The 16,157-nt window shown below is 42.7% G+C and overlaps 1 protein-coding gene across 6 annotated transcripts in view; it reads left to right on the forward strand.

Moving 5' to 3' along the window:
• The window catches only part of si:ch73-182a11.2 (importin-13), a 33,940-nt gene that overhangs the window by 16,806 nt on the left and 977 nt on the right, over positions 1-16,157 (forward strand). For 2 of the 6 annotated variants that reach the window (XM_017703384.2, XM_017703382.2), the window contains exons 7-22: positions 617-783; positions 946-1,066; positions 1,849-1,996; positions 2,848-3,029; positions 3,119-3,145; positions 5,789-5,923; positions 6,763-6,900; positions 7,749-7,829; positions 8,030-8,167; positions 8,317-8,413; positions 11,134-11,186; positions 11,330-11,408; positions 11,498-11,556; positions 11,871-11,960; positions 13,636-13,814; positions 14,963-15,169. In XM_017703384.2, the coding sequence (XP_017558873.1) occupies positions 617-783; positions 946-1,066; positions 1,849-1,996; positions 2,848-3,029; positions 3,119-3,145; positions 5,789-5,923; positions 6,763-6,900; positions 7,749-7,829; positions 8,030-8,167; positions 8,317-8,413; positions 11,134-11,186; positions 11,330-11,408; positions 11,498-11,556; positions 11,871-11,960; positions 13,636-13,814; positions 14,963-15,035 (1,767 nt within the window). In that variant the 3' untranslated portion in view covers positions 15,036-15,169. Of the gene's footprint in view, positions 1-616; positions 784-945; positions 1,067-1,848; positions 1,997-2,847; positions 3,030-3,118; positions 3,146-5,788; positions 5,924-6,762; positions 6,901-7,748; positions 7,830-8,029; positions 8,168-8,316; positions 8,414-11,133; positions 11,187-11,329; positions 11,409-11,497; positions 11,557-11,870; positions 11,961-13,635; positions 13,815-14,962; positions 15,170-16,157 lie in introns of those variants that run through there. The other 4 variants (XR_005131634.1, XM_017703383.2, XM_037546005.1 and 1 more) reach the window with 4 other exon arrangements.

Raw genomic sequence — 16,157 nt, forward strand, 5'->3', positions numbered from 1 at the left:
GTGTGTGTGTGAGGGTGGACAACATGGACAGGCTGCTGACTGGCTACAGCTGCTAATGGAGAACCCCACACTAGACACTTGTGATATTTTATCGTATTCAATAATGGTGTATTGGGTCGACCAGACCACCGAGTAATAAACACATCAACACCACACAAGGACTTGTTGTCCCATCCTTACTTTAGGGTCACAAAATTTAGGTCTCCTTCATGCTCCAAGGTTTATATTGACTTCTATGGGTGGTCGAACACTTAATGTAATAGCTCCCAAATTATGGAATACTCCCCCCCCAGGCTACCCGGGATGTCACCACTCAGGCTTCATTTAAATCTGTGTTAAAGTCTCACTTGTTCTCACTGTGTTATTGTTGTTCCGTTTCTACTTGAATGTCTAATTGTTTAATGTGTTGATGTTCTTTGACTGTAAAGTGTCCTAAACATGGGAAAGGCCCTATGTAAATAAAAGTGATGATGACGGTGATGATGACGATGAAAGACGACTTGCGAAGATAACACTCAGCTCTACATCCACTACAAATCTCAACCAAATGAAAACCATCTGTGCAAAGTGCTATACGCTGATGCCTTTTTAAAGCACCCTGATTTTTCTCCTGCAGGACGACATCATGTCTCTCGACACAGAGAAGCAAACGCTGTACCTGCAGGTTTACAGACCACTTTACTTCCAGCTGGTGGAGGTGCTGCTGCATAAGGCTCGCTTCCCCAGTGACCCGGATTTTGCCCTGTGGTCCGCTGACGACAAGGAGCAGTTCAGGATCTACAGGTGAAGACAACACACCTGTTCACAGGGCATCTCATGAAGTAAAGTGGACTCTCTTTTTGAACATCCCCTCAAATCCTGTGACATTTTTTTTGTATTCTATAGAAGAAATGTGAACCCGCTGATCTGTTTCGGTAGCTGTGACTGATATTTGTTGGTTCACAGGGTTGACATCTCCGACACGCTGATGTACGTGTATGAGCTGCTGGGCCCAGAGCTGCTGCGCAACCTTTACGATAAACTCGGCGTGATGCTCACAGACAAAACTCACCCGTCCTCGTGGCAGGTCAGTGCTTTACATCACGGTGTTCTGGTCATAACGCATCCTGTACAGAGATACACACTTCTGCACATCCTGATGCACAGTTACGCCTCTTATTCTTACACCTACCCCTTGTTTTCGAGCTTCACCTTGCCTCTTGAAACTGAGTTACAAGATGTAGTGGTCTACAAAATGGGACCCTCAAATAAAAAGAGCATCACTTCATTAACAGCTACCAGCGCTGCTCTGTAGGCGACTGCAGGGACAGCAGAGGAGGGGAAAGTTCAGCTCCTCACTGCTTCTTCTTAGAATTTTCCTGCTCCACCTTAAATGTAGGTCTGAAGCCTGAGACGCCAGAATGTACCTGCTGCACCATTTAAGGTGACACAGGAAATTTAGCTGGCTAGCTACTGAGACATCAGCAGACTACTCGTGATTTTTATGCTTGTTATGGAGAAAAGGACCATAATACATTGAATCGACATTAAACGAACATAATGCGATCATGGAATCGGTACAGCTTAGAAATTTCACTGGATTATGGTTCAGTTACGTTCCCTGACTAAAGCTGCTGAGATGGACCCTTGAGGGAACCACCCCAGTGACAAGAGGGGTCCTGCCCCAGTGACAGTTTAGTACTTTTATTCCTGAACGTGTAGAAGAACCCAGAATTTGGTGTTGAAAAGGACAAAAGAAAAGAATCTCCATTCTGTTAAAGCAGCTAAAGTAATGATAATATTAATAATAATGATGGAAAATTGCTTTCTGTCTTCACCCCCACTTCCCCCCATCTCTCTCTCATGGAGGATATAGAGGCTCTCCTGTTTGGCTTCCAGTCCATTGCTGAAACAGTGGACATCAGTTACTCTGATGTGATTCCTGGTCTGCTCGGACTGATCCCCCTCATCACCGCCGACAGCATCCACCTGGCAGAGACCATCATGTTGACTATAGGTACCACTCAGACGCTCGGACTGAAATCAGACGCGCAGCACTCTTTAGTGCACTGTTTAGACCAGGCATGTCAAACTGGGGACCTTCTGGGCCAAAGTACTGCAGAGAGAAAGTACGCTCTGAATTCAGCTCAGGAAGGCCTTGATAATTAGCTGATGAGGTGTGTTTAATGAGGTAGCACGATGAAGTCTACAGAGTTTTGGCCTGCCAGGACTGGAGCCTGACATGTGGTTAAGAGGGAGCTCATCAGGTGTTTGTGAGGTGTTCTTTAGTTTGGTTAAGGGTCAAAATCCAAATATTTCTACATTTGGCAGACACTCTTATCCAGAGTGACTTACAGTTTGATCATTTTACACAGGTAGGCGAAGGTGGTGTTAGGAGTCTTGCCCAAGGACTCTTATTGGTGTAGTGTAGGGTGTTTTGCCCAGGTGGGAATTGAACCCCAGTCTACAGCGTAAAAGGCAGAGGTGTTACCCACTACACTAACCAACCTCACATCCACACATATTTCTATAAGCGAGCTAATACTGCACACTGAAATGAAGTTGCTTGCAAGGCTTTAAGGGGAATTCCACCCTTTTTTCAGCATTTCTGCATAATTCAGTCAGCTTGATGAGAAATGCTGTTCCAGAAAAACCTATCGACTCGATTTCTTTGCGGCGTTGGTGATAGGAACCAGGGGTCACAATGGCCAACATGCTAATATAGCCATTTTATTTACTGTGCCAAACCCAAAATGTTTGGTACATAAATCCACATTAACAAGCATTATAAGTGGACTTTAAAGAGAAACACAGGTACTTGGGGCCCTTTGAGGTGCAGGTATTTCATCCTTCTGTGGTTTCCTACAGGCTCCCTGGCGGAGTGGTTGGCTGATCACCCTCTCATGCTGCCTGGCGTCCTGCGTCTGGTGCTCCAGACTCTGTCCAACGCTGACCTCTCCGTAGCCACCGTCTCCACCCTGAAGAGGATCTGTCGTGAGTGCCGCCACAGCCTGAGGCCCCACGCGAACGACATCCTGACCGCTTTGCAGGTACAGAACAGCACATTTACACTCCAGAAACAGACGCAGAGTTTCTTTCTACGCTCTGACATTCCTGCCTGCGGCTGTTTCTCTTACAGGAGGTGCTGGTTAAACAGATTCATAAGGTAAGCCCAAAACTCCTCTAATCCAGACTGTAACGCTGTTGATTTTAAAAATCTCAAATAAAAGATAGTTTGAATTTGTTAACCATATGTCATTACATGTATTTCATAGTTTTGATGTTCTCATTTCAGTATTATTCTAAAATGTGGAAAATGGTCATTTTAAAGTTTTATTTTTCTAGAGCATTTATATTTTATTGTTCTAGAGCACTTAGAGTTTGTGAGGGTTCACTGTCTCACTGTTTTTCTACAGCACTCAGAGTGTGTGAGGGTTCACAGTCTCACTATTTTATTTTTCTAGAGCCCTCAGAGTGTGTGAGGGTTCACTGTCTCACTGTGTTATTTTTCTAGAGCCCTCAGAGTGTGTGAGGGTTCACTGTCTCGCTGTGTTATTTTTCTAGAGCCCTCAGAGTGTGTGAGGGATCACTGCCTCACTGTGTTATTTTTCTAGAGCACTCAGAGTGTGTGAGGGTTCACTGCCTCACTGTGTTATTTTTCTAGAGCACTCAGTGTGTGAGGGTTCACTGTCTCGCTGTGTTATTTTTCTAGAGCACTCAGTGTGTGAGGGTTCACTGTCTCGCTGTGTTATTTTTCTAGAGCACTCAGAGTGTGTGAGGGTTCACTGCCTCACTGTGTTATTTTTCTAGAGCACTCAGAGTGTGTGAGGGTTCACTGCCTCACTGTGTTATTTTTCTAGAGCACTCAGAGTGTGTGAGGGTACACTGTCTCGCTGTGTTATTTTTCTAGAGTTCTCAGAGTGTGTGAGGGTTCACTGCCTCACTGTGTTATTTTCTAGAGCACTCAGAGTGTGTGAGGGTTCACTGTGTCGCTGTGTTATTTTTCTAGAGCACTCAGAGTGTGTGAGGGTTCACTGTCTCGCTGTGTTATTTTTCTAGAGCACTCAGAGTGTGTGAGGGTTCACTGTCTTGCTGTGTTATTTTTCTAGAGTTCTCAGAGTGTGTGAGGGTTCACTGCCTCACTGTGTTATTTTTCTAGAGCACTCAGAGTGTGTGAGGGTTCACTGTCTTGCTGTGTTATTTTTCTAGAGCACTCAGAGTGTGTGAGGGTTCACTGTCTCGCTGTGTTATTTTTCTAGAGCACTCAGAGTGTGTGAGGGTTCACTGTCTCGCTGTGTTATTTTTCTAGAGCACTCAGAGTGTGTGAGGGTTCACTGTCTCGCTGTGTTATTTTTCTAGAGCACTCAGAGTGTGTGAGGGTTCACTGTCTTGCTGTGTTATTTTTCTAGAGCACTCAGAGTGTGTGAGGGTTCACTGCCTCACTGTGTCATTTTTCTAGAGCACTCAGAGTGTGTGAGGGTTCACTGTCTCGCTGTGTTATTTTTCTAGAGTTCTCAGAGTGTGTGAGGGTTCACTGCCTCATTGTGTTATTTTTCTAGAGCACTCAGAGTGTGTGAGGGTTCACTGTCTTGCTGTGTTATTTTTCTAGAGTTCTCAGAGTGTGTGAGGGTTCACTGCCTCACTGTGTTATTTTTCTAGAGCACTCAGAGTGTGTGAGGGTTCACTGTCTCGCTGTGTTATTTTTCTAGAGCACTCAGAGTGTGTGAGGGTTCACTGTCTCGCTGTGTTATTTTTCTAGAGCACTCAGAGTGTGTGAGGGTTCACTGTCTCGCTGTGTTATTTTTCTAGAGCACTCAGAGTGTGTGAGGGTTCACTGTCTCGCTGTGTTATTTTTCTAGAGCACTCAGAGTGTGTGAGGGTTCACTGTCTTGCTGTGTTATTTTTCTAGAGCACTCAGAGTGTGTGAGGGTTCACTGTCTCGCTGTGTCATTTTTCTAGAGCACTCAGAGTGTGTGAGGGTTCACTGTCTCGCTGTGTTATTTTTCTAGAGCACTCAGAGTGTGTGAGGGTTCACTGTCTCGCTGTGTTATTTTTCTAGAGCACTCAGAGTGTGTGAGGGTTCACTGTCTCGCTGTGTTATTTTTCTAGAGCACTCAGAGTGTGTGAGGGTTCACTGTCTTGCTGTGTTATTTTTCTAGAGTTCTCAGAGTGTGTGAGGGTTCACTGCCTCACTGTGTTATTTTTCTAGAGCACTCAGAGTGTGTGAGGGTTCACTGTCTTGCTGTGTTATTTTTCTAGAGCACTCAGAGTGTGTGAGGGTTCACTGTCTCGCTGTGTTATTTTTCTAGAGCACTCAGAGTGTGTGAGGGTTCACTGTCTTGCTGTGTTATTTTTCTAGAGTTCTCAGAGTGTGTGAGGGTTCACTGCCTCACTGTGTTATTTTTCTAGAGCACTCAGAGTGTGTGAGGGTTCACTGTCTTGCTGTGTTATTTTTCTAGAGCACTCAGAGTGTGTGAGGGTTCACTGTCTCGCTGTGTTATTTTTCTAGAGCACTCAGAGTGTGTGAGGGTTCACTGTCTCGCTGTGTTATTTTTCTAGAGCACTCAGAGTGTGTGAGGGTTCACTGCCTCACTGTGTTATTTTTCTAGAGCACTCAGAGTGTGTGAGGGTTCACTGCCTCACTGTGTTATTTTTCTAGAGCACTCAGAGTGTGTGAGGGTACACTGTCTCGCTGTGTTATTTTTCTAGAGCACTCAGAGTGTGTGAGGGTTCACTGTCTCGCTGTGTTATTTTTCTAGAGCACTCAGAGTGTGTGAGGGTTCACTGTCTCGCTGTGTTATTTTTCTAGAGCACTCAGAGTATGTGGCTGATGCAGGCTCTGGGTTATCTGCTGTCGTCTCTGCCTGATGAAGAGGTTCTGGGGAAACTCCTCTCTCTGCTCTCTCCACACATCCAGCAGCTGGAGAGACTGGCCAATGAGATGGTAAGGACTCTTCAGCTCATGGACAAAGTCACTGTACTGATTTGTGTAAATATCTGTCAATGCGGATGTTGATAAAAATTATTATTATATTATAAAATTATAATATTAATAAAATGCAGAAAGATCCACCTGGTTTAGCATTACAGAGAAATATAGAATGTGTATCTGTAGGACTATAAATCTGGTGAAATCAATAATATCCAGACATTTTAGTGCAGTTGTCCAGCATCACTCAACACTCAACAACAGTTCAACAACCGTACAATAAACACATCATCAAATACCACTTTGTAATATTGGATATGCTGATATTTCATGTTCTGAGGAAATATCTGCTGATACTAGTATGATTCTGATATCATCAATACTCACTGCTCTTTATGATAAGAAACAGAGCTCCTTTCCCAGAGGCTGTCGTACCCCTTCTGGAGTTTTCAGTGCTCTTTACACATCTGATCCAACCAGTTAATGTCGTTTCCAGATGTTGCGTCTGTGAACGTCAGTCAGACCCCATAGAACGTTTGGATGAGCTATTTTCATTCTGCATACTGTACTTACTTCAGTCTTTGTTTTAAGGGATGTGAAAATGCACAAATAAGTAAGATCAACTATGTTGTAGGGCACCTCCACAACCTACAGAAAACTATTCAACTTGTATTTAAAATAAATAAATAAATAAATTAGACTCAAGTTAATCAGATGAGTTTGGGCTTTTAGGCAGGGGTGAAAGCACCACTGCGAAGGAGAAGAGTGCACTGGGTTGATAACGCAAGACAAAACAAGAGCGTCACTGCATAACAGAACAGACCTCAGGTTGTTGTGTCTCTGTGTATTTTCAGCCCAGTCCAGCTAGTAAACTCTCCACTGTGCACATTCTGGGCCTCCTTTCCAGCCTCTTCTCTACTTTAGACCTGAACGCTCAAGGAGAAGGACAGGAGGACGTCAGAGCTGCCCGCTCTCAGCCTCGCACCAACCCGGTGAGCCACAACACAACACACAGAATATGTGTAGTCCTCAGCTGACCTTCACAGTGAGCAAAAGATCTGACCCAGCAAATCAAATCAGAATCTGTTTAATATATATATATAAAGTCTTTCAGAAGTAAAGATGAGGAGGGGTCACCACTCTGTGAAAGATGTAGTGCAAATAGTGCAACAATTCAAGAATAACGTTTCTCAATGTAAAACAGCAAAGAACTTCTGCTTTTCATCATAGACAGTGCATAATAGCATTAATAGGTTCAGAGAATCTGTATGTAAGGGACGAGGCCAAAAACCAGTATTTAGTGCCTGTGATCTTTGGGCCCTCAGACAGCACTGCATTAAAAACAGACATAATTCTTTAGTGGAAATCACTGCATGGGCTCAAAAACACTTCTGAAAAACGCTGTCTGTGAACACAGCTCATCACTGCATCCACAAAGTTTAAACTCTAAAACACAAAGAAGAACCCAAATACAAACAGGATCCAGAAACACTGCCGCCTTCTCTGGGCCCGAGCTCATTTAAAATGGACTGAGGGAAAGTGGAAAAGTGTCCTGTGGTCCGACGAATCAACATTTAAAATTCTTTTTGGAGAGCATGGACATTGTGTCTTCCGGGCTAAAGACCACTCAGCTTGTTGTCAGTGCACAGTGCAAAAGCCAGTGTTCCTGATGGTTTAGGGGGGCATGGATGACATGCACGTCTGTGAAGGCGCCATTAATGCTGAGCGATATATACATGTTTTGGCAAAATATGCTGCCATCCAGACGACGTCTTTTTCAGGGAAGTCCTGGAAACACTGAAACAAGGAGCTGATCTGCTGTTTTGGACTTTTTTGTTAGGTTGTAGTCGTGCTACAGCAAGTTTTCCCTCTCATCCAGAACCTGCTAAGTAAGTGGGTGAAGGAGGCCGAGGTGGTGAAGGTGAGTGTGTGAATTCACTGTGTATGTATATATGCTCACTGTCCAAAAAAAGCAAAGAGTGGACACAATAAATACTGAAAAAATATTACATTTATTTGCTGTAATTTGTCGCATGCTGCACAGTATCAGCTTTGCATTCATCATTGGTCAGTTTCTGACCACTGTTGACCAGGCAGACACACATTTTTACTGTCTCACAGGCTGCTTGTGCTGTTTTTGAGAAATCCCTGAAGACCCTTATTCGTGATTTTGCCCCTCTGGTGTCTCAACTCTGTGAGCTGATTGGCCAGTTGTTCAGTGCTTACCCCCAAGCCTGTGCTTTGGACCTCACAGGACAGGTGAGATCATGAACAGCAGACAAGTACATAAGCATTTGTCCTTGTTTCTGCAACGGTGATCTACAGAGTGGATGGTGCTCATGCTGGTGAGGATAAAATGCTGAGCTTGTATTTACAAGCATTGATTCTGTTTTACGTTTTGACCATAGCTGGTTCATGTATTTGCCTGTGAGAAGGAACATTTCCCACCAATCACTGCTCTGCTGGAACTCGTCACGAGCATCACCATGTCCATGTTTCAGCACGGTAAGACTCACTGTGTGTGTTCCATTCATTTGGAATTATAAGGTTGTATTTTTTTTTTACTCAAAATTGAGTTACATGTTCTTATTCTGTGACAACTGCTTAACATCATGTGAGGTGTTTTTAAGTTAATTTTTAAGTTAATTTTTATCTAGAAAACATAAAGGTTCTGTCTCCAAAGTCAAACTTAGTTCTATATAGTTCTATCTGTGAGCCAATCAGCACTTCGAATACACAGAAGAGGACCAGTCAGGATCCGCTTCTTTATCATGTTGCTGCACCGCTCTGTGTCTGTGTTTACATGCAATCTGATTGAATACATTCCAATTATAGATTCAGACTGAGGTGTTTATTCTCACTCTACTCAACAACCTGATGGAAAATCTGTTTACATGCTCACTACAAGTAATCCAATCCAAAAACCCCTTAGTGTAGACGTTACCATGACAACCAGTGAGTCCGCCAGAGTGAGATGAGCAGCAGTGAGCAGTGATTGTGTTTTTAATCACTTTAAAATGACGTCAGACTCAGGAAAACGTCCTTCATGTGTCCTTATTAAAGAAGGCCGAGAGGAAGACGTCGTGTTCTGAGACACATAAGCTGGACGTCCGTCCCACCGCCGTCTTTTAAAGATCAGAGCATGAACTTCGTCTCCTCTGCAGACCAGTTTCTGCTCCGCCGTGTTGAACGGTATAAACTCTCACTGTGACGCGACGCTCATGCAGAACGGACTTAAACTTTCCGATAGGGAATGTAATCGGATACAGACGTTACCATGGATATTATTCTTCTATTTAACGGATTATTTACAGGATCACACATCTCGTTCAATCGGATAGAAATTGTGTTCCGAATGGCCTCAATCAGACTAGACTATTCAGATTGAGGTGTTTACATGGACGCATTTTCTTCTGCTTGATCTGTTAGTTGTACTATTAACGGATTACTAGGCAGCGTTTAACCGTAGCTACTGACTGCGGGAAAAGTTTATAAAACTTTATCACACATGAAAACATGTTGCTGAAACTCTGCGTTTAAAAGGTCTTATTGACCTAAATTTGATATATATTAAGCCTTAAAGGTAGTTAAATCGTAAATACTTGAATTGATGGGATTGAATTTAATTACAACATAAACATTCATTTCATTTATTCATCTGTCTTTTCTTTTTCTTCTTTCTCCCAAAATAAGACATTTTGGCTCATTTGGGTCGCATTTCTGATATAAAACAAAACCGCACATGGCCTTTAGACTGACCGTCTACACTGACCTGCTGGGACGGCTGATTACAGTAGCTGGTTGCTGTCTAATCTAAAGGATTATGGTTCTTTCCTAAAACTGACCTCTGCACTAGACAGAACATTTAGCACTGACCTTTATACTTAACTGCAATATTTAAATGCCATAAAAAAAATAATAAATGATAAAAAAAAGTGTCATAGACATGTAAGGAGCCCCACTGGTGACATCCTGTAGAAATAAAAATAATGCATGGCCATGACTTATTAAGACATGGGAACAAATCTGAATGTGTGACCACGACTTAATAAGACGCGGGAATGAGATCTGTATGTGTGGCCATGACTTAGTAAGGCATGGGAATTAGATCCTAATGCGTGTCCAAAAGTTAGTAAGGCATGGGAGCGAGATCAGCCGTTTCCATGACTTAGTAAGGCATCGGAATGAGGTAAGTAAGTTGTGACCACGACTTAGTAAGGCATGAGAACAAAATCTGAATGTGTGGCCACGATTTAATAAGGCATGGGAGCAAGATCAGCCGTGGCCATGATTTAGTAAGGCATGGGAATGAGGTAAGTTGTGAGGTAAGGCGTGAGAACAAAATCTGAAAGTGTGGCCACGACTGAGCAAGGCGTGGGAATGTGATCTGAATATGTGACCACGACTTAATAAGGCATGGAAATGAGATCTGAATGTGTGGCCATGACTTAGTAAGGCATGGGAGCAAGATCCAAATGTGTTGCCATGACATAGTAAGGCATGGGAACAAGATAATTAAGTCATGGCCACAACTTAATAAGGCATGGGAATTAGATCCTAATGTGTGGCCACAACTTAGCAAGGCATGGGAACAAGATAATTAAGTTGTGGCCATGACTTAGTAAGGCATGGCAACAAGATACCAGCGTGTGGTCACGACTTAGTAAGGCATGGGAGCAAGATCCGCCGTGGCCATGACTTAGTAAGGCATGGGAATGAGGTAAGTAAGTTGTGGCCGCGAGTTAGTAAGGCATGGGAATGAGATCTTAATGCGTGTCCACAACTTAGTAAGGCGTGGGAACAAGATCCTACCATGTGGCCACAACTTAGTAAGGCATGGGACCAAGATAATTAAGTCATGGCCATGTCTTAGTAAGGCATGGGAATGAGATCCTAATGTGTGGCCACAGCTTAGTAAGGCGTGGGAGCGAGATCTAAACACGATTTAGAGAGGCATGATCTCATTCTCCCGCCTTACTAAGTTGTTGCCATGCATTAGGATATCGTTCCCACGTGTTAATAAGGCGTGGCCACACATTATTTTTATTTATGTGGGAAGTCCCCAGCAGGGCTGTGTAGAAACATCATAGAAAGCAATAAGTTTAACCTTCTGATAAAGCAGACTGCTCAGAACACAGACGGACCCTCATAATTCCAAGGGGACGATTTACTGTCAGTGCGCTCTGCATGTTCTGCGTTGACTGTGTGTTGGGCTGGTGTTCCAGGCGCCCGAGATCATCCTGACGTGGCCGATTCATTCATGCAGCTTCATACTCAGGTGTGTCTTGGCAAGTTTACTTGACTTTGAACTGCAAAAGAATCTAATCCAGTCTGCGTTTTAGCAGAAAAGATCAAAAGGGCTTTAATTAGGCGTCCCGTTAAGCAGGGTGTTGTTCTGCAAACGGCTCTTTTGTGTTGCAGGTTCTGAAGAGGAAAGCAGACGTGTATCTTTCAGAGGGTCTCGACGTCAAAGTTGTTTTCTACTGTGGTGGGCATTTAGGCATCGTATCATTCCTAATTGAGCTTTTCATATAAACAACCACACGGAGTGTTTCCCTTCATTAAAACTCTGCCTTGCTTGCTCTGCAGGGATTCTATCATTCAAATTCCCAGAGACGCCCACTGTGAAGGCCACATGCTCATTATTCGTAAGTCAGTTCTTGTGAAACCAAACATCCATAATCATAAGACACATTCACACGTTAACATTTTTCACTGCTAATTTCCTTTATTTTCCATCTATAGGCTTTAACAAAATATAAATATAGCCAATAATAACAAATCAAGGCTTTTTCTAATAGTATATACTATTATATAACAATAATAAATGCTTATGTTAGTAGTATATAATATTATATAACAATAATAAATAGAGGCTTATTCTAATAGTATATAATATACATATGGACATATGAAGTGTAACGCTGGTCTTTCTCTCATTCTCTTCTCTGTTCCTCCTCAGACGGAGCTGATCTCTCACTGCGAGGACGTCCCGGCGGTGAGGGAGGTGCTGCAAGAGGATGGACTGCTGCTGCTTCAGACCCTGCTGGAGGTCAGACATGGCAACTACAGCTAAAAGCACTAAATACAGTTAATTAGACAGTTGGCAAAGGAAGACGTGACATCAGGTTTTGAATCGTGGGTCTAAATGACAACAGCCATGCTTTCTAATGGGACAGTCTGTTATGGGTGGGTGATGATCAGTTTAGTAAATGATCAGTTTAGTAAATGATTAGTTCAGGAAATGGTCAGTTCAGTAAATGATCAGCTCAGGAAATGATCAGCTCAGTAAATGATCAGTTCAGTAAATGATCAGTTTAGTAAATGATCAGTTTAGTAAATGATCAGTTCAGTAAATGATCAGTTCAGTAAATGGTCAGTAAATGATCAGTTCAGTAAATGGTCAGTAAATTATCAGTTCAGTAAATGGTCAGTAAATGATCAGTTCAGTAAATGGTCAGTAAATGATCAGTTTAGTAAATGATCAGTTCAGTAAATGGTCAGTAAAAGATCAGTTCAGTAAATGGTCAGTAAAAGATCAGTTCAGTAAATGGTCAGTAAATTATCAGTTCAGTAAATTATCAGTTCAGTAAATGGTCAGTAAATGATCAGTTCAGTAAATGGTCAGTAAATGATCAGTTCAGTAAATGATCAGTTCAGTAAATGATCAGTTCAGTAAATGGTCAGTAAATGATCAGTTCAGTAAATGGTCAGTAAATGATCAGTTCAGTAAATGATCAGTTCAGTAAATGATCAGTTCAGTAAATGGTCAGTTCAGTAAATGGTCAGTTCAGTAAATGGTCAGTAAATGATCAGTCCAGTAAATGATCAGCTCAGTAAATGATCAGCTCAGTAAATGATCAGTTCAGTAAATGGTCAGTTCAGTAAATGATCAGTTCAGTAAATGATCAGTTCAGTAAATGGTCAGTAAATGATCAGTCCAGTAAATGATCAGTTCAGTAAATGATCATTTCAGTAAATGATCAGTTCAGTAAATGGTCAGTAAATGATCAGTCCAGTAAATGATCATTTCAGTAAATGATCAGCTCAGTAAATGATCAGCTCAGTAAATGATCATCTCAGTAAATGGTCAGTTCAGTAAATGGTCAGTTCAGTAAATGATCAGTCCAGTAAATGATCATCTCAGTAAATGATCAGTTCAGTAAATGGTCAGTTCAGTAAATGGTCAGTAAATGATCAGTCCAGTAAATGATCAGTCCAGTAAATGATCAGTTCAGTAAATGGTCAGTTCAGTAAATGATCAGTTCAGTAAATGATCAGTTCAGTAAATGGTCAGTAAATGATCAGTCCAGTAAATGATCAGTTCAGTAAATGATCAGTTCAGTAAATGGTCAGTAAATGATCAGTCCAGTAAATGATCAGTTCAGTAAATGATCAGGCTGGACTGGCTTTCTCAAAGTACCGATCAAAGCTGTATCTTGGAAAAAAGCCAAATGCCAAACATTTAATCCCGTTGTTGTGATGTCAGCACTCAAACCCTGATTTAGCCCAAACCTGCTCTTCATACCAGAAGAAGCCAGTCTGATGAATGTGAAGCTCATAGATCTACAGAGCTCTAGAACGGAGGTGTTTCTGTGCATTAAAAGTTAACAGAGATTTTGTTCCTTCATTTTTTCCCACTGAAAATCCTAAAAGAAGTCAGTAACGTTTTCCAGGCAGCGCATTCGCTCATAGTGTGCACCGTCCTGATCTGTGTGTGTGTGCAGGCTGTCAGTGGTCAGTCCTGTAGCCTGCTGGAGCTCCTGTCTGAGGTGTTCTTCTCCATGAGCCGTCACTGCCCCAGCCTGCTCTCGCTCCAGCTCAGAGACGCCCTGCAGCCCCCGGGGTTCCCCAGCGCGCTCCTCACCCCGGAGCAGAAAGAACACTTCTGCCAGCAGATCCTCAGGTAGAAACACCTGCAGCTGAAGTGACAGTCCAGTAAAAAATGAAATTTACATATTTTCCCCCGTTAGCCCAGGGCTGCAGAGGGTGCCAGTGTTGTCATTAGGAAAAATGAATCCTGTACATGGGTCGTTCTCCATTCTCCAAAAGTCAGTAGGTACATTTACACGGCTCACCTAATATCAGATAACACACTCCCTTTATGATTTCTCTGATTGGTCCATTTTTAATCTAAAATATTTTTAAGAGGTTTAACTTTGCAATTTGGATAAAACAGATCCATGTTTACTTTTTATATCATTAACGTTAGACTACATTTAAAAATATATGTATTTTATTTTAAAAACTCATTTGTCTCAGAGGTTTTTGGTTACTGGTGTTATCAGGACTCTTATGTTACGCTCTATTAAACTGCTTCTTTGGGTCGAGGCTCATCAGAGAGGAAGCATCTCAAGGCTTCCTCACTATATTTCATTAATTTATGAATAATTTTGTTTATTAGGCAGCTCATAACTAACATGCGTAACATGTGTTATGAGCTTTAATGGCTGGGTAATTATTTTGTCAAAATAATGCCAGATTATCATTTTTATTACTGATGCTAATTAGTTGCACAAGGTCACCTGAACCGCCAACGAGGCAGCCGATTCACAAAGTCCTCAGTTTGAACCAGAACGTCACTGGATCACCGTCACTGGCGTGACTGTCACTGAAGTCACCGTCACTGGAGTCACTGTCACTGGTGTGACCATCACTGAAGTCACCCTCACTGGAGTCACTGTCACTGGAGTCACCGTCACTGGTGTTACACCACATTCATACAACACCAGTGACTGTACGATATGTTTGGAATTAAGCTCACGGTTGTAAAAATATGGCACTTTAAAACCGGATGAATCTTTTTGAATCACCCTGTATTTTATTTAAGTGCAACCAATTAACAGCATTTTTTTATGAGCATCTACAAAACAAATATCACCCAAACCAAGCTGCCAAGACACTCATCCGAGTCTGTGTTTATTAAACAAATAAACAAACGCTTCTCAGCTCGCTCTTCCAAACTGGGCGGTTCAGGGCGGCGTGGGTGGTGATACAGCGCTTGGTGAATCAGTGATGTTCTGTTCAGCTCACAGCTGTTTGTCGCCTCTTTAGGGAACAGGTGAGTAAGTGGAAGGTGAGGGACGTGGTGAAGGACTTCTCTCTGCTGTGTCGAGGCCTGCAGTGAGCCGCGAGCTGCTGAACAGTCGGTGTCCTTCACAAAAGACCCGCCGGGTGAAGGGGCTCGACCTGCACTGCTCTGAATGTGATGAAGTGAGCTGTGAATCTTTTCAAATAACAGAGTGAGGTTTTGTTTCATTGTATATTTTTGACCAATTACACACCGATCAGCGCCAGTCGGGTCTGGACACGCCCACACGCTTCTTCGTGATTTGCACCACTCCACATTTTAGACTAGTGAAGACCTAAACACTGAAATAATACGATGCAAAACATTGTAAAACACTTTTTGTCAGACGTTTGTCTTGGTCATACATCGGGGGCAGTCGTGGGCTGGAGGTTAGGGAGCTGGCCCTGATACCGGAAGGTTGCCGGTTCGATCCCCAGCAGTGCCAGTCCATGACTGAGGTGTCCTTGAGCAAGACACCTAACCCCCAATTGCTCCCCAGGTGCCGTGGATAGGGCTGCCCACCGCTCTGGGCAAGTGTGCTCACTGCCCCCTAGTGTGTGTGTTCACTAGTGTGTATGTGGTGTTTCACTTCACAGATGGGTTAAATGCGGAGGTGGAATTTCCGTTTGTGGGATTACAAATTTATCATGTTGCCTATTTACACCCAGAACTGTGCATCTGAGAAAATGTATTCGGTTAGAAAAATTTACTTTAAAACATTTAAAACATTTCTCTGGACACCTCGTTCTCTGCTTAAACACCTGCAGCATCAGTACAGTAAGTGCTGATTTTAGGATGTCCTTCTTTAAGTTGAATCAGGTGTGCTGGTGGTGCCCCATGCGAGAGCCGGGGGCATCAAGGACCGATCTGGAACCAAACCCGTTTTCTTATAGCCAGTTCACAACAGATCAACAAAACTTTTGTTTACTTTCTACTGCTTTCTTTTCGGTTGCATTCATTTTAATATTATAGTGTTGTTACAAACAAAAACACAAGTTGCCCAGATAAATATTTTAGTCCTTTTGCTTAAGTGTCCAAGACTTTAACACAGAACTGTATGTCTTACAAACGGATGCCAAGCATTTAACCCCTTAGTCTGGAAGTCCGGAGACACCTTGAGCTGTTGTTCTAATTTTTTGGATCGTTATCTCAAAATAACAACTTTATCTTGAGATAACA

Source organism: Pygocentrus nattereri, chromosome 2 (genome assembly GCF_015220715.1).
Source record: "Pygocentrus nattereri isolate fPygNat1 chromosome 2, fPygNat1.pri, whole genome shotgun sequence".
In the NCBI taxonomy this organism is placed as follows: Eukaryota; Metazoa; Chordata; class Actinopteri; order Characiformes; family Serrasalmidae; genus Pygocentrus; species Pygocentrus nattereri.